At 34.3% G+C, this 23,633-nt stretch overlaps 3 protein-coding genes across 4 annotated transcripts; 1 reads left to right on the top strand and 2 right to left on the bottom strand.

The window, feature by feature from the left end:
• The first annotated feature begins 2,969 nt into the window (after positions 1-2,969).
• On the top strand, positions 2,970-12,069 carry LOC136809395 (ATP synthase subunit O, mitochondrial-like). The gene is made up of 7 exons (XM_067065921.1): positions 2,970-3,065; positions 7,797-7,844; positions 8,361-8,544; positions 8,769-8,828; positions 9,043-9,155; positions 11,417-11,503; positions 11,869-12,069. The coding sequence occupies exons 1-7, from the start codon at positions 3,021-3,023 to the stop codon at positions 11,980-11,982; spliced, it is 651 nt and encodes a 216-aa protein (XP_066922022.1). The 5' UTR covers positions 2,970-3,020; the 3' UTR covers positions 11,983-12,069.
• An 87-nt stretch (positions 12,070-12,156) lies between these two features.
• LOC136809396 (uncharacterized protein CXorf65 homolog) lies at positions 12,157-16,028 on the bottom strand. 2 transcript variants are annotated; one of them, XM_067065922.1, is made up of 5 exons: positions 15,900-16,025; positions 15,711-15,797; positions 14,880-14,999; positions 13,083-13,166; positions 12,157-12,626 (listed from the first exon to the last, which is right to left on the bottom strand). In XM_067065922.1, exons 1-5 carry the CDS (start codon positions 15,922-15,924, stop codon positions 12,424-12,426), a joined length of 519 nt encoding a protein of 172 aa, XP_066922023.1. In that variant the 5' UTR covers positions 15,925-16,025; the 3' UTR covers positions 12,157-12,423. The 2 variants fall into 2 exon arrangements, with proteins under 2 accessions (XP_066922023.1, XP_066922024.1); XM_067065923.1 differs by lacking the exon at positions 13,083-13,166 and having other exon boundaries at positions 15,900-16,028.
• Positions 16,029-16,761: 733 nt separating this feature from the next.
• On the bottom strand, positions 16,762-23,215 carry LOC136809377 (inositol hexakisphosphate kinase 3-like). Its single transcript, XM_067065902.1, has 6 exons — positions 22,944-23,215; positions 22,226-22,373; positions 21,733-21,761; positions 21,115-21,183; positions 19,931-20,106; positions 16,762-18,124 (listed from the first exon to the last, which is right to left on the bottom strand). Exons 1-6 carry the CDS (start codon positions 23,155-23,157, stop codon positions 17,711-17,713), a joined length of 1,050 nt encoding a protein of 349 aa, XP_066922003.1. The 5' UTR covers positions 23,158-23,215; the 3' UTR covers positions 16,762-17,710.
• Between the last annotated feature and the right edge of the window lie 418 nt (positions 23,216-23,633).

Below are 23,633 nucleotides of genomic sequence, written 5' to 3'. Positions count from 1 at the left end.
CTGAAAATATCCTAAGTTAGACCCAAAAGAAACGAAAGGCTGGCAAACAGAAAAGACGCAAACCCCCAAACAAAACCTAGACGAAGCACACTGAAAACGAAGCACTGGAAAACACACAGAAGACGCAAGCCCAACAAAGAACTAAGTATGTACACAAACATAGAAAATACTTACTAAAATACTAAAGTTCTTTCACTTCACCCTCACAGCACTCACAACAACATACAACAGTTCAATAAACGACATTCAGAGAAATAACATTTTAAAACGCCTACAAAATCCAATTAAGTGACGTCACAATACAAATTCACAAGGGACAAGACAAGACAAAGACAATACATAAAACAAGACAATAGACGCGCACGAAACATTGAGAAATATAAAATAGGTTATGGAGGAGAACCATATACTCCCGCGTAGAGTGGAGGCCTACTCGCACTCAATGCGGGAACAATAAGTTTTCACCAATGTCTAAACTTTTGACTATATCTAAAGAATTAGTAAACCTTTTAAAGATCTGTAAAAAGCTCTCTTCTCCCAAATAGTTCTACAACCCTGAAAAAAACCAAGATAATTGATCTATCTATCTATAGACCTTTTTTCAAAGAGGCCACCCTGTTGAATAATTATGTAGTCCAGCAGAAAAACAATGATAAAACCATGCATAAATATTACAATATGCATGATACAGTAATTATGCATGGCTCTATCATTGTTTTTATGGCTGGACTACATAATTATTCAACAGGACGTCCTCTTTGAAAAAAGGTCTATTATTTAAGTAACATCAGGCCTAAAGACCCATTCTCGCTACATATAAAAATACAATAATAGTCATATAAAAACCTTTATTACATAACTATAAAAACAAATAAAAGAAAGCCTGAGAGGATGTTGAGAATTTAAGGTATGTGTAAAGTTACAATTTTTGTCAGATTACCTAACTTTACACATAAAGTTAGGTAATCCGACTTAATATTTTGGTCAGCTGAACGGATTGACACGCAGTTCCATTGTTTTGTCTTTTGGAACACGTGTGGGGATTTTACAGCCACCTGTCGTACGACCCTCACCATGGCCTGAGAATTCTCGGGCCAAAACTTTTATTGGAATGCACATAAAGCCCGAGGATGGCCCAAGCATGGCCCGAGCATGGCCCGAGTTTTCGGGCCGCGGGCGGGCCTCACGCGGGCCACACAGGGGCTAACTTTTGAAATCATGATTTAAACCTGCGTGTAATTTCAGGACTGCATTTTTTCAATATTTTCTCTAGAAAAACTTGATTTCACTTAAATATTTGCTATTAAACTGGTTGTGGTTTTAAACTTTGAAGCGTGATCCACAAGGAGTTTGTTAAGTTTATTTAGCAAAAGATGAACTGGATGAAACGCGACGAAATAAATTAAAATTAACATTTTCACACATTTTCAACGTCATTTTCACATTTTAATTTCATTATGACTGGAAGCTGGATTAATCAATGGAATCTTCTGACACAGGCACAAAGGTATAGGTTGAACAGTTTACGTCTTAAGTCGTAGCCCGAACGTGGCCCGAATGATTCGGGTCAAGTTCAGGCCAAAAGAATTGATAGGGTCTCTCGGCCCGAACATGGCCCAAAGAGGCCCGAGAATTCTCGCGCCATGTCGAGGGTCGTCCTGTCGTGCACGGCACTGAGAGGCCACCATGGGTGCTAAAAAGAAGGGCCGTTTGAAATGCGGCAACCTCATTGGTGGAAATTTGATAAATAGCTGCAAAGGAGCGTTGGGAAGCAATCAGTAGAAGAGACCACTTTAGTTTTTGTTGCAGATTTCGACAGTTACATCAAAATGCCTCGAAAATGTTGATATGAAAATTGCGTAATCAGAGAACGTATGTCTCGCTCATTATAAAAAGGCCGAGACAAACTTTCAATAATTGGATTGTAACATCGAGTTAAGTCTCTTTTGTTAAGTCACCAGGGGGTAAATAAAACAGACCTTGATACATTTATCGTTCGTTTCAACTTGACCATTCGTTTAAAACTCAGCGTCCCAAATATTTGGGGTAGGTAAAATATGTACAAAGAAATTCATACTTTTCCAACTTGGCAAATCTTTAAAAAAGAAGCGAACAATAAAATATAATTACCCTTTCCAAATAAACCTCTTCGGTGGCGAGCGTAGTCTACTCTGACGTAATTGTAAAATTTATGTGATGGGAGTTTGACATAGGAATGTAATGTTGTTTGGGGAATTATGAAGTTCTCTGGAATTTCGATTGCATTTATTCAGGTTGATTTTTTATGACTTCTAATGGTACTTTTTCTAACGAGTTTGATTACTCTGTTCTCACACTTATGTCCTTTTTTTTCGCGTCCTTTTCCGTGATTACTTTTATTTATATTTTTAAAGACAGGTAAGAAGGCATATTGATGTAACTGTTCGATATAAACTTCTCTCAGGGTTTACTTGTCAATCTACATGTACACATTTGTTGTGTCAAACTTGTCAGCATTGTATTGTTGTAAAGGAAAAGATAAAAGAGGTAAGACTAGCCTAGTTTCTAATCCTGATATAGGAGTTTAAAGTTTAAACTGGCGGCAATTTTTTGTGTTTTACTACTTTTGACTTTCTTTTTCTTTCATTTTCATTTCTAACGAAAAATACAGCACTTACCCTTATTGCTTGGAAAACAACAAAATTGACTCATGGAGTTGCTATTGTAAAATTATTGTTGATGGAATATCTTTACTCTGTTGTATATGAATCAAGAAGGAATGTTCAGTAGAAAAACACAAACCTCGATACCGAAAACGTGCTGCAGAATAAATTTTCAAGTTTCAAGTCTACCATCTTTGAGCGGGAAAATTGACTCGCTTCTCAGTTCTCTTTTTTCTAAATTTGATGGAATTTGCTCAAGGCCAGCGAGTCAAAACTTAGAACCCAGCAGCGGCGTTCTAGGGCCGAAGTGCCGACCAAAAGGGTTATGATCTGCAAAATTGCCCTCCATTTTCGGGTCATTTTAACTTGCTGGACAAGATGGCGGCTGCAGCAAGAACTTCAATGCTCAGAAGTCTTCAAACAGTATGTATTATCTTCGTTTTCCTTCTTCTTTTTTAATTCGAAATTACACCTACAACCTTTACAAGGTTTTCCTCATCAAATCTTTTCGCAATGTGTTCATGCAATTCAAGTTCTATCTGAAATAGTAACACTTTTGAAAAGAGAGGGTTTTTAAACTGTTTTCCCTCCTGCCAAAACTGACGAAGCTTCTGTGGCAGGCGGCTTCTGAGATTTACAGCCCCTGACTTCTGTCTATTTTCATTCATAATAAGAAATAGCAGTGTGTAAAAATAGGCCCTCTAAACAAGAGTTTAAGGCTCAAAAACCAAATTTTGATATAAAAAATACCAGTCTGGAATTCATACACAGTACGCCGAATATATTCGGCGTGAGAATGCCCTCAATTGGGTGTAACCTTCTTGATCCTCAAAATATCTTCGGTGTGGCTTTTGCATGGATTCCACACTGGAAAAAATGGGGCTGCTATAAGCCAGGAGACCCGATCAATCAAACTTGTCGAACCAATCAAACAATCAAACTAATCAAACTCCATCGAACGATTAAAGTTCGATTAAAAGAATTAATCAAACCTAATCGAACACTCACAATTTTTGAAGTAATAGGAGTTTGATTAGTTCGGTCGAGTAAAAGTTCGATTAGCTCAATGATATTAAATCCTCATATCTTTCCTCACTTGCAAAAACTTTATTGTGACAATTCAAAATGGCGGCCACGCCCAATTTAATTTGACCCCTGGTTTTTTCTTTCTTTTTCTAGCTAGTTCCCGCGTGATAGTGTAGACACAACTTTAATCCGGGGAAATGAAGTGTTTTCATTGGTCTAAAATCACAGATGGTCACGTGACCAGAATTTTTATCCAGGGAAATGCCGTGGCGGCAATGTTTTGCTTTAGTGAGTTTGGCCAGTTTTGTTGTTTCGATTTGAGCGGGCGAAATTTCTGTACAAACCAAAATATGGCTTCTTTGGAATACCAGTTGAAACACTTGTGCCTCTGTTGTTACAATTTCGCACGCGGTCGAATGGCGAAATACTACAAACCACCAGCCCCCAACAAACCACCTCTGGTGTTGAAAGGATACAGGAAAAGTGTGTCATCCGTTATCGGAAATAATTTCCCGATTTACATTTTGAATTTGGCTTTGAATACGGATGGAGATAGAGGCACTAACTTGTCAAACAAAATTGGTTACTGTAATCGAACTGATCAAACCGAACCACAACCCATTGATCGAATTTAATCGAACACTCACAATTTTTAAAAAAATTTAGAGTTTGATTAATTTTTTTAATCGAACTTTAATCGTTCGAGGGAGTTCGATTAGTTTGATTGTTCGATTGGTTCGGCAAGTGTTCGATTGATCGGGTTTGGTATAAGGGGTGGACTATTTCTGAGTTTGCAGAGTATGGCAAGGCTGCACCCGAGAGGAAAAATTCAAAAATACCACGTTCCGCGCTGGATAGCGCACCTGATGAATTTTGGTCCGGTCAAGGCGAACCCATACCTCAGAAATTGGCCCAAAATGGTAAAAATTGCTAAAATTAGCTGCACTTGAGGAGAAAATAGCGGAACTCTGCACTTGAGGCTGAAAAACCGTCTGCACTTGCACCTGAAAACCTCAAATTTTGCACCTGCACTTGACTTTCTCCATGTTGTACACTCAAGATCTCGAGCCAACGCACCACACTCTGCAAAAACTGCACCAAAAAACAGAATTTTAGCATATTATTACCAATTTTAAGCTAAAACAATGTCAATCCATAGTCTATACCGTAAATTGGTCTAATATCGATCCCTCGTTTAATTCCGACACCCTTCTTTAGAAAAATCAGGATTTTCATGTTGGTATCGATACCAATTTAGGGGGGTGTGTCCCCCTTTTTTAGAAAATTTGGGTTTTCAAGTTGGTATTGATACTAATTTAGGTTTTCAAGTATTGATACCAATTTAGGGGGTGGTGGTGTCTACAACTTTCAAATCTTGAAAAGTCAGGTTTTTTGGCCCTGGGTTGGTATCCTGGACCCTGACCCCCCCCCTGCGTTATTTCTAAAATGAAGCACAACCGAGAAAAAAACTAAGCTTCAAAAAGTTGCGTATTTCCAGTGAGTAAACAATTCTGACAATTAACGAAATTGATGAGGATGATTTTTTTTCGGTCAGGCAAATGTCTCGTATTGGGGGTTCTAGTTTTGACCCCTAAGCCTACGCAAGATTGAAGCGTTTGGGTAAACGAGACAAAACTCAAAAAAGCTGGTGTTTTGAAGCGCTTCTGTGCAATCGAAATATCGCTCTTTGTGACGCACTGGCAATTCGGCCACAATTTCACCAAACCTTCAAAGTCATTTGATTTGAGTTAATGAACAGTGTATTAAAAAATACACGATTTCTCTTTCGCACCGAGTAGGCCAGAGTAGGCTTTTAAATCAAAATATGAAAAAAATCCGTAGTGGAACACGCGTGAGTGTCTGTGCACTCTAAGAGGAACAAGAAGTATGACTGATGAACTTGGTGGAGTTATCAAAACAAATTTATTGTCAAAGATATTTCACAGTAAGTGAAAATACAGGCCAGATATCAACCAGTCCCATGTTTCGACCAATCGTCCCAAGTTAGAGCAGTTGACGGTACTTTTTGATTTTATACTTTATGGTACTCATCCAATTCGTGGAATCCGATGATTGACCATTACTGATACACTGTTGGAATCAGCTCTCCTGAAGTTGAAATAATTAGGAAGCAGTGGTTCGCCTGGCAGTGTATTGAGGGATTGATGTTGTTTAAAAGTTTGTTTCGTACAATTTGTGAGGTTTTGAAGGGATTTTGGTAGAGCATTAAAAAGTCTTGGTCCTTCCTGTGAGAGACAATCCCTCCAAATGTTTTTATGCTTAAATGCTTTATATTTGGGGGTAAAAGGAAGCAACAGAAAGGGCGTCATACTCCCTGCTGTGCCAGATAGATAAAAGCTACTTCTTTACACAACGATATTCTTCAAGCAAAAGAAGGATCGAGAGTTGTTTCGAGAGTTGTTTCAAGATGTGATCACACATTCTATTGCTTCTGTAAACAAAAAAATAGTTGATCTCAAACTAATTTACAATCGAATGTTTTGATCTAAATATAGAAAACATTCTATTTATTATATGCAAAACATTAAAAGAATATCAATAAAGGCTCCTTTGCGTGAGAAATGTGTTTTATTTTTAATTATTTTTAATTATTTTACAGGGATCGAATTAACGGCCGCATTTTTCTTTCATAAGAACCAAATAGATAACAGATGAAACTTTCTTTTTAAAAACCTTTACTCGTGACTCATTCAAACTGTTACATCGTTCCTCCTATATAACACTCTTCAAAAAGCATGCTTTCTGGACGTCAAAGATCAAATAAATAGTGTTATGCATATTAAGGTTACAGATAGGGCTCCTTTGAAGAAAATCTTTTTTTTACATCAAAAAAAATTTTTTTGCTGTAAAAGATTCAAAATTTTACGGACCATCGAATGATGCATTTCCCTAAACCTAAAAGTGTATCAAAATTGCAAAAAATGCTAAAAACATTATCGATGTATAATCCCTATTGATTGAGCCTTTTATTTGAATTGTAAAAGAAAACTGTAAAGGGAAGTTTAAAGCGACGCTTCTTTCGATATCCTTATTATAAAGTCTTACAATGGAATAATGGTCTTTTTACTTTTCAATAAAAGAGGGGGGGATTTTTCGGTAAAGATAAAAAGATTTGAAATATCTCAATCACAATTTTTTCAAAAATCCAGTGTACATACCAACTTTGAAAGGTTACTCTACAAGATCTGGTTGGTCGATATTTCTGAAACCTACGTCATTCTATTCAGAAAAGGTTGAATAGCAAAACCGTGCCTCCGATTGTTGATTCGAGGTTTTGTTGTGGAGAAAACTTGCTTTAAACGTGAAAAACCTGTTTTTTAACATCGCATAACATGAAAAGTTAAATATCTTTTGAATGGGGCGTGTAAATGATAAAGCGGAGCACGATTTTGTAGGGGAGAACAAGGGCTTTCGAATACAAAAGGTTTCATTGAAAAATATTCAGTAGATTTTGAAGAGTAACTCGTCAAAGTTCAAAGTTCGTCTTTTGAAATCGCATCATAATTCCAAATTAGAAAAATATGTTGAAAAGTAATTACATATTTAGAAAGCCATTGAATTGCACTTCAACCACTCCAGTCCAATTTCATCAAAGAAAGGATGCTAAACAATTAATGATACTTTTTAAAAATAATCAAATTGACCTATCTGTAACCTTAAATCAATTTATTAGAATGAAGAGTTAGTTGATTCTTAGGAAAAAAAATCACAAAGTACAGCTTTTTGTAATTAATAGCAACAAATTTCTTTCAGTGAAAGAGAGAAAAAATATAAAGACAGAATGTGGGGCAACACTAACAGCCAGAGAGATGATTTTTTTCTTCCTAATTTATTTTATTAAAAATCATGAAAAACAAACACACTACAAACATAATGTTATAGTCCTTCCCCCTGCTAGGAGCTATAAAGGTATTTTCGCTAGGCAAATATTTTAAGAAATAGTTTAATTTTTGCGGGGTATACTATTGTATTATAAGAGGGGTGGATTGCTCAAAAGAATCTATATCTTTTTGCAAAAATCCCAAATTCCAAAAATTTTAAATTCCATAAACCTAATAAAATACAACTTAAAAACCCACGTAGACTCAAAATATTCTTTTTTTATAGGTTCGTCAATTCAGCTCTTCCTCTGCCTCTCTCCAAGAAGCTGAAAAGGTATAATTATTTTTTTCACTCACTAAATATTTTTTTTTTCAATGAAAGAACTTTGTGTCTGAAGGGGCCACCAAATATTTTTGAAATACATTTTTTGGTATCTTTTGGACTCCAAAGAGCAATAATATATCTATTATTCCTTTAGAGCAGAGTCTGGTTGCAGATTGGAAGATCTGTTATATGAGATTAGTCTTCAAAAATAGATCAAAATGGGCTTGCTAAATGTTTGAAAAAGCCAATTTTGATTTTTTTAATCTCATTCTTTCATTTGATTTTTTTCCTCAAAGGCAATGTTTCAAATGTACAGACTGCCAATTCATTTTTCTTGGAAAGACCTTAAAAGTGCTATTTTGCCTCATCATTATCATCAGTTTACTGTAGTGAAGTTTTAATTTTCAACCCCCTAGTGAACTTTTGTTTTTATCTGACCTATGCCAATTACTATTTGACTATTTTAATTTTTGTTTTTGAAGAGATTTGAATTATTGTAAACCTATTTATGTTTCACCCTCTTAGGCTGCCATCAAAGTTTTTGGTGTTGAAGGAAGATACGCCCATGCTTTATTTTCTGCTGCCAGTCGAACAAAAGCTCTAGACAAAGTTGAAGGGGAATTAAACAAAGTCCAAGGACTGTTACAAAATAATGAAAAACTTTCTGCTTATTGCAAGGATCCCACTGTAAATAAAAATGACAAACAAGGTATGCCACATGTTAAATCACTACTCTGTATTCATTGAATATATGGCGAATTTCATTTATGCAGAATTATAGTTTGCTTCAAAACTTAGTAAAAATTTTAAACCTCTTTGAAAAAAGATCCGCTCAACTATAAGCGAATGTGGTAAATCATATTTGTAAACCTGCTGTGGGCGCTGTGGGCTACTCTACCTGATTAAACTTCTTGTCGCATTTCTCTTTTGTAGATGTTATCGTTCAGGTATTAAAGGACAACAAATTTTCAGACTTGACCGTCAACTTCATGGGTAAATACTTTTCTATATTTGAGCATGACTAATTGCAGTACCCAACCCAAGTACTCGTTTATCGTTAATTACCTTCACTTATCTCTTTCATTCTAAAACCTTTTGCTGACAAAGAATATGAGAAATTTATGTTGTCTGCTGTTTTTTATCTCTTTTTTGAATGAAGGGAAAGTGTGTGATTTTGTAAATGTTATTTATTATTTTTCATGATCAGGTGTTCTGGCTGAAGGAAATCGTTTGAAACGTGTGGATGGAGTGATCAGTTCATTCAATAAAATTATGAGAGCTCGACGTGGTGAGGTTGACTGCACAGTCACCACTGCCAAAGTAAGATATTATCTCTTACATTTGATGCGATGATAGATTATAAACAATCGCAGAGAGTGACATGAAAATTTTCTCCCCTGGCTTCCCTTCGGAAATTCCCTCATCTAATTTTACCACATACTAGGTTTGACTTATATTAAAGAAAACATGCAAAAAAGCTTATGGTCTTCTGATCATTTTCATGTCGAAGGATAACTCAATGGCAAGTTATTCTAACATATAGGAGAAATAAATTGCTTTCATAATACAGAACTTCAATTTTGGCGATATCTAGTAGGGCCTGCTTCATCTAAAATTCATTTTTGGACCTACCCCGTCGGGGCGGAGGTCCTATAAATTAACCTTTGTCCATTCGTTGGTTCGTTCGTTAGTTACCAGCTTTTCTCGAGATTGGCTCATAGAATCTTTTGATTTTTGGTACAAAGGTGCAAAATGGTTGTGGCTAAAATGTGACGGAGCCCGATTTTCGAAAAAAAAGATTTTGGGGCAAATTTGGGCCAAAAAACGGCTAAAAAACAGGTTTTTTGGACTTTGTGAAAAATCGGATCATTAATTTTTACTGATTTTTTGCATGAAAGTAGGGTACTATCATAGGTAAAAGATGGCTCAAGCAGATTTTTGCAAAAAATTTTATTTGGCTTAAAAACGCATGTTTATCTACAAGAATCACTATTAATAAGCATACATCAATGTTCTTAGTCAAATCACTCAAATTTTTTATGAGATAGATATTTTTTTGCTCATGAGGGCTTACTTTTGATGTATATGTGTGTTTAGACATGAAATTTTGGTTGTTTGGCGTGTTTTTATAGAAAATTTGGCCAAATTCGATATTTTTTATAAGCACATTATCAATTACTTAGGTATTAGCTTTTCTCGAGATTGGCTCTTTCATTGTCTATGATTTTTTTCACAAAGATGCATAACTACCGGGTGCGCCACAAAAAAGTTTCTCTCTTTGAAACTGATTTTCTCAAAATCTAAAAACGTTAAAAGAAACCATCCTATTTTATTGGAAAGAAGAAAGATGAACTTAAATTTTTATGGGTCATTTATTAAATTCGATTCATTAGATCAAAAGTTATACTCAATTGAATAAAAAAGTTACTTTCGGAAAGTGCTCAAAAACGTTAAAAATCGACTTATCAAATTAAACAGAAGCATAATTACATGATACATCAGTTTACTCGTTTCAGTCATTAAAAATGATAATAAGCTCTCTAAATGACCTTTTGTTATATAAAGGAAGGTTGAATTTCAATGAAAAGAAGAAAATTCCTCGAAAAAGAACAAAAAAATCTGATGAAATTCATAAAAATACATCAAATATGGGTTTCGAGGTAGATCCAGCCTTACATAGACTTTATCCAGTCTAGAACCAAAAAACTGAGGAAAATTTCGGTAAAAATAAATTAAATTGATTTTGAAGATTTAAAACCCTTTCGACCCTTCAATTTCAAAATTCATGTGTTAAGTTACTCAAAAATGCTCTTAAACATGTAAAGGCTATTGCGGTTGCCAAATTTAAACTAAAAATTTGATAGGTCGATTTTTAACGTTTTCGAGCACTTTCTGAAAGTAACTTTTTTATTCAATTGAGCATAACTTTTGATCTAATGAACCAAATTTTATAAATGACCCATCAAAATTTAAGTTTATCTTTCTTCTTTCCAATGAAAAAAGATTGGTTATCTTTTAATTTTCAGACTTCGAGGAAATTCACTTTAAAGAGAGAAACTTTTTTGCGGCGTACCCGGTATAAACCCTCGAATGTGACTTCGCCCGATTTTCGAAAGAAAATATTTTTGGGCAAATTTGGGGCAAAAAACGGCTAAAAAACGGGTTTTTTGGACTTTGTGAAATATTGGACCACTGTTTTTTTTTTTTTTGATTTTTTTGCAAGAAAGTAGGTAAAAGATGGGTCAAGTAGATTTTTGTAAAAAAGAACTTTCCAGCTCAAAAAACGCATGTTTATCTATAAGAATCACTATTAATAAGCAGATAAGCATATACATCAATGTTATTAGCCAACTTACTCAATTTTTTGATGAGATAGATGTTTTTTATGCTCACGAAGTCTTGAATATGAAAGAATATTTCATAAGCATGAAATTTTGGTTTCTAAACGACTAATTTTAATAAATCCTCACTATTTGTGTTCTGAATGATTGTTTAACGGATGAACGTAGATATCAATTATATACGTGTTAAATGCATAACCAGGTAGGTCCATAAAAGTATCACTTGTTTTTTTTTCATAGGAATTGGACAAAGCCACCATGAAAACTTTGACGGGCACCTTGAACAAATTTGTCAAGTCAAACGAAACTTTGAAAATAGACACCAAGGTAATATTTTTTTTCTCGAAAAAATCTTTTAAATTTTTTTGTGTTGTAACGAAATTCTATCGAAAACTACTCTCGCCGATTTTCGAAGTTGAACAAGGAATCTTATTTGTTCGAAATATAGAAAGATTTGAATAGTAGAAGTTCCAATAACCGAAAGTTTACTGTATCCAAAATGATATTAAGCCAAATACCAGAGATGTTTCATCACTTCTATTTTATTTATAAAGAAACCACCTTCAGACCGAGGGTATGCCTGGATTTTTTTGATGAAAACAGTGTCTTTACTGGACGACCATTCTTTTTTTTTTTTGACCGATGAGGTGTGATACGTCAAAAATAGTTAGTATTTGAATGTTTTGCTACAGGTTGACAAAGAACTGATTGGTGGAATGGTCATCAACCTTGGTGATTACTTCATTGATATGTCAACTGCTACTAAAATCAAGAAATTATCACGTGCACTCAAAGGAGAAGAATAAATAAGACGTTGTTATTTTTATCATTTATGTATAAATTTTCAATTCGTGAACTTTTGAAAAGTATAAAATAGGTTACATAAAAATGCATCATGGCTTAATTTACTTATTTTTGGAACACCTTTTTTCTGGGATACAATACAAGAGGGATCAGTCAAGATGAATTTTTCTTCTTGTTGGGAAGAAGTCAGGGACAATAATTGAAAGGCTCGCTTTCATTAAAGATCTTGGCAACTAAACTTTTTTTAATTTAAAACTCTTTTCAATGTCCTACTCTATTTGAGATACTGTACACGATTGCATTCATTGATCATTTGAAAAAATACAACATTCTTGTACAATCTTGTAAGGGTGTACTTTGTAGCATGGCAGAATTTATCCCGAAATTTCTGTTTTGATGAACGATCTGGCGATATACCAGAAAAAAACTTCAACTTTCAATATTCAATGGCGATCTCTATTGGAAGTTCTCCTTTGAGGTGTACCACCAGCTGACGAAAGGTTTGCGTTGGATGCTTTCGGTCTTTGGTTTTGTGTACGTGAATCGTTACGTCCACCTTTGTTCTTCAAAACAGCCGTTCTGTTGAATACGTCACGTGATTCTTTGTTGTAAGCGTCAGGGTTCACTTTACGATTAGAGAGCCGACCTGTGAAGTGAGATATTAGAAAGTTAAGCAAGAAGCTAATTATTTAGGCATAAAAACTTTCACATCTTTAGTCTTCTTTCGCTGAGTAGATGAAAATTTTTAATAAGACAACTCGCGAAGGTTTATGCAAAAAATTCGTTTCGATAAAACAATAATCTGAATTGCATGCCTCTACAAAACTGCAGGAAATTCGTCTGTAAATGCCAGTCTAACTTATGCTTAACTCAGACAAAAACTCTCAAACATTCGAACTTCAGTTATTCAAAGTGTTTTCTAATTCCGTGGAGCTAAATTTGGGCTAAATCGCATTCAGATTTTCGAGGTTTGTAATGTTTGGAGAAATTAAATTGAAAGCGTCGTCAAAACCAAACACCAGGTTAGAAGGGGTTAGAGGTTACATTTATTTGAACTTTTGGTTAAATTCGAAATAAATATAAATCCCTTTACTTTACTCACTTAGGAATTCAGGGTTTGCACTATCTAAACCATTCAGCAATGGAATGTATTCTTTACAAATTTGACCATTTTCATCAATTCGCTCTAAAGAAGGAAGATTATTTTGATTTTTGTGTTACAATATACAGCACCTGACCCCAAGAATGTAGGTGAAATTTGAATCAGACCTGAAAGATGTAGATTTGAATTTTTAAAAACAATGAATGTTTTCAATGAAATTTTGAACCTCCAAAATCATTTCCCAGGGGTTAGTTTCATTACTTTTGATAGATAGGCTAATTTTTTTGGTCCTTGAAGTTGACTCCCATTTTCGTTATAACCCCCAGAATGTAGGTTTGGTTTTATGGCTTTAAATCTAATAATAGTAAAATGTTGATATTTTTTCAAATGGATTAATTATAACAGCAAATTTTAGAAATATTTTGTGCCAAAACAATATTCTAAAGAACATTTTGTTATTCTGAAAAATGGATTTTTTCACTTTTTAACCCCCAGAATGTAGGTGAAAAGATTTGGTTGTTGACAGCAGAATTTCAGTATTCATCCGAAATTATTAATTTCTAAGAGAAATTCATACTTTAGAAATATACTCTGACAAAAATTTAACAAAGATATTAATTTTATGTGCTGCAAATGAGGAAAAGTAAAAGAAAGGAAGAAAAGAAGAGACAAGAAAGTTGTTTTTATTTTGTAGGTTGAAAATTTTTTGTTAAAATATGTGAATAATGTAACTATACCCCTGCATCATAGCCCCGTTGGAACTTTTCCCACAACGGGGACAAAGATTTCTATTAAAGTCCCAATGTGGATAGAAATTCTATTGTTCCAAACTTAGGCAAGTTTTCTAATTGGGGCGGGGTCCCAGCGGGTCTGGGATACGTCGAAAAAGCTCAAAATGTCAACATCAATCATCTCTCAGGTAGTACTTTCATGTTATGAAAGTACAACAAATAAGTTTTACATAATTTGACAAACTTTTTTGTGTCGGATTATGAAGGCCCAAAATTGAAGGTCAACTAACCCCAAAAAGTAGGTCAAACATTTTCGTCAAAATATCTGATTTAGAACAATAAATTTTGAAATGGACTATTTTTCCCATTTCCTTTGTTCATTAGGAGTAAGAAAATACCCTATCATCATAACTTAATTCCAATAGATTTCGATTTGGAGAAGATTTATTTAAAAAATGCCTCAATTCAGGTTGTATCCGATCAACTTTGATTCAGATTTCCGTTGGAAAAAACTAATTCAAGTTTAAACTTTATGTCTATAAATGATAAGTAATATGTAACAGCAGGCTCTGATACAACTTTTTATGACGTTGAACTATCGTTAGGGCTACAACGCTAAAAAATGAGAAACCTATATTCTCGGGGTTTACTGCATTCTCGGGGTCAGGTGCTGTAGGTAATTTCTTATCACCCAAACAAGAATGAAAAAAGTTTGTTACTAGTGTACTCTTCAAGGGTGATGAACGAAAGAAACGCTAAATTATTATCCCTTTGTAGCAGAAGTGTTTGTTTTAATGGGCTCTTCCAGAATAAATCCGTTCATCGGGAGTGTAGGATATATTATTTTTTCAATGAATTACCCCTGGACATCGCAGATTTACCCCTGGACAATGCAATTTTTAGGACTTTTTTTGGGCATCCCTGGACAATTCATCCTCCACCGGTCCATGAACGGATTTTTTTCGGGAAGAGTGCAATCATAGAAATATTTCAGTCCCACTGGAATAGCTTTTCGAACGTCGGTCGTCGGTCTAAAAGGGTCTCTCGGGATACATGTGTTACTTACTAATGATTTTGATGAGTACATAGTTTGCACGATATTGAAGGTAGCTACTTGCGTAAGAACTTTTTGGTGCATCACTCAACTTCTGAACTACAGCCTGCATGTCCGCAATATCGATTAATTCTACAATGTAACAGGACGTATTACACGTTTTTTTTTTAAGAAACATAAGGCTCAGAATGCCTAAAAACTAAGAAACATCTAAGAAACATGCTGAGGCTGGGAATGAGAAAATAACTTTTTTTAATTCGGTTTTTTTAAGAACCTTCCAACCCAGCCTTCCATGAGGCTGATTATGTTAAAAAGTTTATAAACATGTAAGAAACATTTAAGGCTCAAAAGGCCGATTTCTTAAGAAACATTGAGGCTGCTTGGTAAAACTAGTTTCTTAAAAAAAAAACGTGTATATGTATTATCAATAGAGGTGATTTTGAAAACATCCAAACCGCTTTGTGTCAATAAATCACAATTTGAAATCTTTACCTTACCTAAAAAACTAAAACTTGTAAACACAAATACAGTAGACTGCCGGTTATTCGAACCTGCATTTATCAAAATAATTCAACTTTGGGAATATAAGACGAAGAAAAAAATACGAAATGTGTTGCTATTGCCGTAGAAATAAGTGAAATATATCGGTGGATTTCGAAAAATATGCCACGTGAACAAAGAAAGCGCAATAATCCATTTTCTAAACGCGGCGCAAATCTTGAGACCAAATTCTTTGTTGAGACTTAAACTTTTTCTTGCTAGGGAAGGGTTGAAGATTCCACTTATAAACTCAATGCGGTGCATCAAACTCATTCAGTTGGTGAACAAGAACAAAATCAGTACCTTCTCTTCTAAGAGCACACGCTTTTTTTATTCTTTCCAAAAGAATCTTGCATTGGCAATTTGAATTCAACAGTAAAGCATCAGTGTCTATAAAATAAAATACAAAATTGCGAAAAGCCCAATTTCAGATTTCATGAAATCTGTGTTGTATAGATCAAAAATTCTATAGTAGACTGTCAATATACTAACCTCCATAGTGAACAAAGAAAAACATTATCTTTGAAGAAATCTACATGAATCCACGGCCTCTTCAACTTTGCACCAGTGATTTCTAGAATTTGAGACGTTACTAAAAGATGTCGCTGTATTGTAAAGGAAAAACGACGTTAGAGGAGCTTCATTTTTCGCACGAGGAGGGCAAAACCCACTTCAGCGGTATGGTAGCCAATTAATTTCCTAGCTTTGACAGAATCTCGAAAATTCGCACAATCGAATTTTCTACAAATAAAGATAATTCAGAAATAAAAAAAATCGTTCTTTTGCGAAAAAAAAATTAGGTAGAGTCAAAGCAAGTAAAGGTGAAGAGGCAAATTGTTATTATCGTAAAAGAAAATGTATTTTCCATGAAATTCGCACTTTGCTCAAATGTTCAGGTTTCTTTTTTATCGATATTCTAACATGTCAAATTGTTGTTATGACAATTTTACTTTTCATTTTTCCTTTTTATTACATTATTCAAGTTGACAAAAACTCGAGATTTTTCAAGCAGCAACATCGATCTAACAAAGTGTGGAGAAATCAATCAATCAATCAATCAATCAATCAATCAATCAATCAATCAATCAATCAATCAATCAATCAATCAATCAATCAATCAATCAATCAATCAATCAATCAATCAATAGAGTCTAACTTTATAGTGTTATCATAATTCTTATCATTTTATTCAAAAAAAGCCTAAAACTATAAAAATTCACTAATTAAACAAAAAAATTGGTATAGATTCATTCCACATAAACTTACTATCTAAAATATTAACAATTCGCGAATTTTTTATCAAGTTTCGTTTAGAATAAAATTAGAATAATCTTTTTTACAAGAACAACAAAAAAAGGAAATTTTATATTAAAAACAGTGTAAAACAAAACAATACTCTATACAATCTTTTAAAAAATCTGGAATTATTTCATACCATATTGGTAAAATACGAAAGAAAAACAATAAGTTATCCCAGTTTACCCCCTTAAACTTCCCCTTAAGTATCATTGAACTGACTAACTACAAAAATTGCAACTTTAAAATCAGGCAGAAATCAATCGCGAAGGAGATCATGGTTGGTAATCAGCTAATGGATCTTTCAACCAATCCAATGCTTCAAATAAAGAAACTTATTATGTACAAGATTTTCCCCGACTTTTCAAAACATAATGTAGTGTACATAAGAATAATTTCATTTAAACGTGATATCCATTTTTGCTGGAATCTTAAGAACATGTTTGTCTTTTCATAAACATACACTATGCCTGGATGCTTTGAAAGCTGAAGCATATACGAGCCTGACCAGGGGCCGACACTTGCATATAAAAAAAACATTTTAAGGAAATACTTGTTTGAGAGCTGCTGAAGAACTGCCTTTAAAAAAATGAAAAATTCGAATCATCATCATCATCATTGCTCGACCGCAGTCGAGACTACGAAAATACGAATAATTGAGGCTTCTGATTTAATATTTCTTATAAAAAGAGAATTCGTATCCATTACTCACCTTTTCTTTCAAAGCGTGAATCTTACTGGCTACAGAATAGACAGCTCCAGTCCTTACTCTTTTATGCTCGAAACGTAGGAATAAATGAATAAATAAAAGCCTAGGATCTTACGAGATGAAGAAAATAACCAATCTAATCTTATTTAGCGGTAACCACGCCCTTGTCGGTGTACATAAAATCTACTGGAAAATCTTTTTCCTCGCGAGAAAGACGAGAGTGTAATAAACAGCGTTAGTTTCAAAAAGGTAAACCCAGTAATAGTTTTAACATCATCAGGCCTAAGAAAGCCGATGGTCAACGCGGTGAAGTCTTCTCAAAACTGTTTCTGATATTTTTAAAGATATCAATGGTATTTTGCAGACCTTTAATGTAACCTTTATCAGGACCTTTGTGAGTGTTCAGCTCATCGTGTTTTAAAACGCAATGCGCGAAATCGATCATTCGGACCTCAACGTGAGGAGACTTCATAGAAGTGTCACCATCATACATCAACAGTAATGAACTACAGTAAAACCTGAAACAATCCGCTTTCTCTATATTATACAATAATTTTTCAAGTCTTTCGATGTAAGGACCAAGCAGTTCGACACGGTGATGTGACCCATTGTATACGAAACGTTTCAATGCTTTTACAAAGTCTTCATCTTTGAATTTCCGTCCCTCTAGTTTATTTACTGTGAAATATTCTTCGCTGCATGGTTGATAGACCTTTGATAGAAAGTGAGAAAAGATACACAAAAATTATAATTTTGATTGTTGGTCCTGCATACCTCTATAGGGAATATGGATCTACTGAGTATAAAGCAGCCCCTATAAAAAACGTTCTGATTTCAAACCTGGCTAAAAAAACCCGTGCACGATTTCAGTCAAACCGCTTTAAGACCAAATAACTGTCAGCTCTACTGTGATTTGACGTCAAATCTTGTCTTGATCGTACTGACGTCGGTATGTTTTTTAACTTCAAGCGGCTGTATTTCTTTGTGTGTTTTAGTTAGAGAGTTGTTGTAATACATTTTTTTGCTCAGAATTTCATGCTCTTTCAGTTGGTACAAATCATCTTCGTTTATTTTGACTTTAAAAAATCAGTTATTTCTCTACCCTTTATTTTCCCTTGCAGCTGTAAAATACTCACTCACAGACTTTGGTGTTGATATTGATTAACTTTGAACTGCAAAATTTATGTTAGAACACTTTCAGAGACCATTTGCAAAGTGATGAATTTGGTTGTTGTTTACATTTCCTAGCCTGTGTGCTCGGTTTTATTTCAATTTCACTCTAGAATTTAGAGATCGATTTCTATGCTAGGATAGGATTAGTGACTAGGCTATATTTTCTAATGGTTTCTATGCTAGGATAGGATTAGTAACTAGGCTATATTTTTCATAATTATCTACTTTGTTTTGTTTTTCTGAACATTGTCCACTTTGCTTTTCGGTGGGAATGTTAGAAATAGCTGCCAGAACTAGGATACTCACTTATCAAGTCATAGTCACAGAGTCAACAACTTGACTGAGAAATTCTTTTGAAATTGCATTTTGCATTTGCATTTTCTTGCATGCAGTTCTACTGCATTTGGTCACACCCTTTTTTTTCACAGCTCTCTCATACTGGCAAGCTGGTAAGTTAGCTATTTTTAGTTTTTTAATATTCAGTACTTTTACATGAATTTGTTTGAAATTTCAATAATCAGATCTTATACATTTTCATGCCCTTTTGTACAAGCATCATTTCATTTAATGACTAGGCTTACATTATGTGATTTTTCTTGTTTTTGCTCAAATTAATTGTCAAAATTTTGATTAGAGTATTTTTTCATTTTCTACAGTTTGAATATATGTTCAACATTATTCCAAACACTGCCTGTGTGTGACCGCTTTACTTACCTGACTGGTACGACCACAGCAGCTTTGCCTATCGCGTCACTATTTTGGTCACAAAAAGTTTTCCCGGACCTAATCCGCGTCCTCCCTCTCAAAAATATCTTATAATATACTGATCTTTTAGATGGACTAAAAATGGTTAGGTCGTAGAAAAGATGTTACGGAATCCCAGGCTTGGCCCCTACTACCTGAAGATGAGAATCAGATGAAAAATAAGACAAATAGCAAGAGAGTAAAAAAGTATAGTGAGCAGCTTACCTTACTTAAATAGATTACCGTGAGTATCACAGCTCAAAGTAATATCGACCTGTGGAGTATAGTTAAAGTCGTATGACTTATAGTCGTAGATACTGGGCTGAATAAATATTTTAGCATGATTTCCCTATTGACGATAAAAGTCCAAAAAAACCCATGTTAGGCACTTTTTGGCCCAAATTTGCCCAAAAGATTTTTTCTCTCCAAAATATGAGCTAATCCCGAGAAAATCTGGTAGCAGACGAACGAACGAACGAACGAACGAACGAACATCAGTTAATTTATAAAGAACCTCCGTGGTAAGTCCAAAAAGGCAATTTCAGTTATCTAAATGAATATCGATTAACCTCTTGATAACAATAAGTTGACCAAGACTTACCTGCATGCCAGACATCCGTACTCCTAAACTGAGGGCCGTAGTCGAATCAGCTTTCCGTTGTTTTCGTTTCTGCTTTTCTGTTCCTTCGCGGTCGCCAAAACCGCGCGTACCCATCTTGAGATCGATGGCGCACGGGAATTTAAACTTGCGTGATACATCTTCCAAAAGCATAAATTCTTTGAATCGATAATAAAATATTGTTAAGGAAGATTCTCTTAATTTCAATTGGTAGTCAGTCGGGTGTTTAAGATAAAAACTGCAACTATTACTCTTTTCGGAAATTATTGCCGAAAACGGCAATTTTTTCAACGATGAGATGCTGAATCAGCAAAATGTGTTGTCCTTTTAAGGGCAAAGATGTCAGAGGTGTTTGAAAATAGTAAAATTGCATCGAGAGAAAGGTTTTTCGGATTTTTAAAAGTGATTTTTTTAATTTTTCGTTGCTCAATAACATGAAAAGTTCTAAAATAATATGTTAAAAGATCCTGCATCGATGCCGAAACACAGCCAGAAAGAGATAACAAAACCCCCGTTGTAAATTTGTTTACATATGACTCGATTTTGCTATCTGCCTTTCCAACAAAAACTAGTTGAAAACAAAACTAAACGAGGCACAGGGGGCCTACTTATCGCGAGGGTGTCAAATACCACGTGTTCAATCATAAAATCAACTTTTATTTCCAAAAACGGCAATAATTGCCGAAAACGGCAATTTTCATTTATTTACTTTTTTATTTTTCTGCTGATTCAGCATTTCATCGTTGAAAAAATTGCCGTTTAATAATTACAGTTTTTATCTTAAACACCCGACCTGGTAGTATGGGTGTGGTGGGAATGCTTTTCAATAGGCGTAGATCGGTATCAGCGAGATAAGGATTAAAGATTATATAATATAGAGCAACTTTAATTTGTTTGAAGATACTTCAATTTTAAAGTGTTTGGATTAAAGAAAGACTTTCAATCACCATAAGAGCTCTTGTTTTAAGAGTCTGCTAAATCACACGCCTCGTATTACCGAATTTGTCCTCACTTTCTGTTGCCCGTTCTAATTTACTTGAGTGTCTTGTATTATGACATGACGGGTGTTTGAGTCGCTTAAGCTCTGGGAGCCACTATTTAGTCTCCTTACTGGAGGGGAGTTAGAAAGTCAAAACGAATATTAATGACAGAATGTGAAAATATACTTTCAGATTTCTTGTCTTCGATGCTTCGTTGTAATTGCTTCATAACGCGCTCTTTGATCTTCAGGTCCTCTACAAATTAGAGATAGATGAAAAGGTAAGAAACAAAGGAGCAGTCCTTAGAACCTATGGGATATTGTTCAGTCAGTTGGGGTAAAAATAACAGATTGTAAATCGATAGAGATCGATATTCCCATGTTTTTATGGCTGGGGATTAGAATTCCATTGCATTCAAGTCAGAAAATTTAGTTGAGATGGAAAGTTAGCATATTTTTGCAGTGAGTGATTTTTTTATGTATAAAACACCAAATTTGGTTAACTAGTTTCGTTATTACGGGATTTTTAGGCTTTGCCGGAAAAGCTTATGATGACGTCATCACAAAACTTTCACCTTCATAACTTTTGATAGGAAGATTTTCAAGGTATGTTCGATACCTCGATTTTCATCAGCATTTTTTGAACATTTTCAAAAAAATAAATTTTTGCTCAGCCACCTGATGACGTCATCTTTTAGACCCTCTAAGGGTCATATTTGCCAAATTTTATGCTTTTATCACTATGGGTCGTAATCTTCCTTAGGAAAGGTAAAGAAAAAAAAGGAATATCAGGAGCACTTCTTACCTTTATCATCTTCTATTGTTGTGAACACGCTGAAAAATATTTGGAACATTCATTAAAGAAAAACGTAATCAACTATTGACTGTACAAAAGAAACTAGCATCATTCATGAAAAATTTTGAGATTTCAAATAATAATTTGTTGAAAACCTAATTGATTGCCTCGGGAATCGCATTTCTGTTGAGTGAACATTGAATTTTTTGGTATTGATATTCAGAATTTTAAGTTCGGGCGAGTATCATGACTTAAACATCTCTACTTTATTTCATTAGATTTTCCAATTTGAGTTAGTGTCCTCCAGGTTTTTTTCTTAGCCTTATCGTCTTTGAGCTTTCTGATCCTGAAAAACTCAAAACTCTACATTCCCGAGTTCAAATTAAAGAATAATTTACAAAAATTACTTGTCGTTTTTAAAAAATCCCTCTTTTTTCTAATATTATGACTTTAATTGTAGCTCTGAAATTTATAGAAAATCTAGGGCAGTTGTTGTACTCACTTTGTGAAACTTTGATTTTTGATGAGCTGCATACCGGTCAACCAGTTTTGAAATCGATCGTTGTCTTTGAGATATGAGCAGTCCTTCGGTAAAGCAAAACATAGGATCTCTCCATCTTCAGCTTTATGGCAAACCACTTTCACTATTCCTGTAAACAGATTGGGAGAAAAGTTGGATCACAATACTGATTCATAAGGTTGAGTGTAGTGAAAAAATCAATGAAAATTAACCCTCTTCTCACAGAACCGGATTTTTTAAACCGGTGGGGGTAGAAATAACGGACCAAAACTCGATGGGGATTGATATTCCAATCTTTTTTATGGCTGGTGATTTGAATTTCATTGTTTTCGAGCTAGAAAAGTCAGTAGGGATGGAAAGAATAGCACAATTTTTTGCATTGAGGATTTGCTTATTTGATTATTTTCATTTGGGATCAAAAATTAGAGTATAATTTTCCACTCAGGACAATGTTTGGGCCAATTTTAGAACAAGAACAAACACTATCAATAGCATAATAGATCATTAATCTTAAAATCGAAAATTTGTGGCTCTTGCAAAACAGAAAACTATTGAAATCATTTGATTTCAAAGAAACCTATGTGGTAAGATGTATGTAGATATTGAAGTCTGTTTGTTTTAAGCGTGCTCTAACAAGCGAACTCGAGACGTGTTTTTATGATGGATTTATCGGCAAATATATATTATAACATGCTCTTACCATAGAATTTTGGGATGAATTTTTTCAGATACTCAGGGAATCCTTCATAAATGTACTGTTCATCTTCGTTGAGATGTTTTAGTAGTTTATTTTCATCGTACATTAAAAAGACATGATGACCACTGACTTGATGTTTGTACAATGTCAGCTGAACTATCTTACATCCATGGTCCAACTCCCGATAGATCTCATCATGTACTGCGGCCTTTGCCATGTCAATTTCTGGGACATTTGAAATTTTTATCTTTTCTAAAGAATGAAATCAAAACGGAGAGTTAAATCATTGACTTTATATGTTTTACCCTTTTTCCTGTTGTTACTCTTAATTGCTCAACAAATTTTGTATTTATTTATTGCTGGAGGATACGGTGTGGATTATTTTTATGTATTTTCAATGAAGCTGCGGGCTATTTAGGTTATATTCTAGAAATCACCTAAAATGAATTAACTATTTCCCATTAAAAGTTATTCGGGCCAAATAAAGTCTTGAAATTTCCTTATTTTCCAAAATTTCCAAATTATGTTAAGTTCTTTCCTTTTCAATGCTGATTTCAATTCAAAGTTAAAAATATTCAAATCTAATTTAACAGCCAAAAAGTAAGTTTAACTCTAGAGTCAATATAATACAGTCTGGTTTCATCCTTGCAATAGTTGTTTGGGAAAACGTGTGAAAGATAGAATTTTTTTTGA

The sequence above is a fragment of the Clytia hemisphaerica genome, unplaced genomic scaffold, assembly GCF_902728285.1.
Source record: "Clytia hemisphaerica strain Z4C2 unplaced genomic scaffold, Clytia hemisphaerica genome assembly, whole genome shotgun sequence".
Taxonomy (NCBI): Eukaryota; Metazoa; Cnidaria; class Hydrozoa; order Leptothecata; family Clytiidae; genus Clytia; species Clytia hemisphaerica.
This window is presented reverse-complemented; position numbering and strand designations above follow the sequence as displayed.

What these genes read in the sequence shown, in the direction of transcription:
- LOC136809377 (XM_067065902.1), bottom strand. Translation starts at nt 23,157, where the DNA reads ATGGCAAAGGCCGCAGTACATGATGAGATCTATCGGGAGTTGGACCAT. An exon ending in AACAATAGAAGATGATAAAG is followed by an intron (nt 21,184 to 21,732) that starts GTAAGAAGTGCT and finishes TCTAATTTGTAG; the next exon opens with AGGACCTGAAGATCAAAGAG. An exon ending in CGAAGACAAGAAATCTGAAA is followed by an intron (nt 20,107 to 21,114) that starts GTATATTTTCAC and finishes ATCGATTCAAAG; the next exon opens with AATTTATGCTTTTGGAAGAT.
- LOC136809395 (XM_067065921.1), top strand. Translation starts at nt 3,021, where the DNA reads ATGGCGGCTGCAGCAAGAACTTCAATGCTCAGAAGTCTTCAAACA. An exon ending in AAATAAAAATGACAAACAAG is followed by an intron (nt 8,545 to 8,768) that starts GTATGCCACATG and finishes TCTCTTTTGTAG; the next exon opens with ATGTTATCGTTCAGGTATTA. An exon ending in CTTGACCGTCAACTTCATGG is followed by an intron (nt 8,829 to 9,042) that starts GTAAATACTTTT and finishes TTTCATGATCAG; the next exon opens with GTGTTCTGGCTGAAGGAAAT.
- LOC136809396 (XM_067065922.1), bottom strand. Translation starts at nt 15,924, where the DNA reads ATGTTTTTCTTTGTTCACTATGGAG. An exon ending in TTTCTTTGTTCACTATGGAG is followed by an intron (nt 15,798 to 15,899) that starts GTTAGTATATTG and finishes TTTATTTTATAG; the next exon opens with ACACTGATGCTTTACTGTTG. An exon ending in TGTACTCATCAAAATCATTA is followed by an intron (nt 13,167 to 14,879) that starts GTAAGTAACACA and finishes TTCCTTCTTTAG; the next exon opens with AGCGAATTGATGAAAATGGT.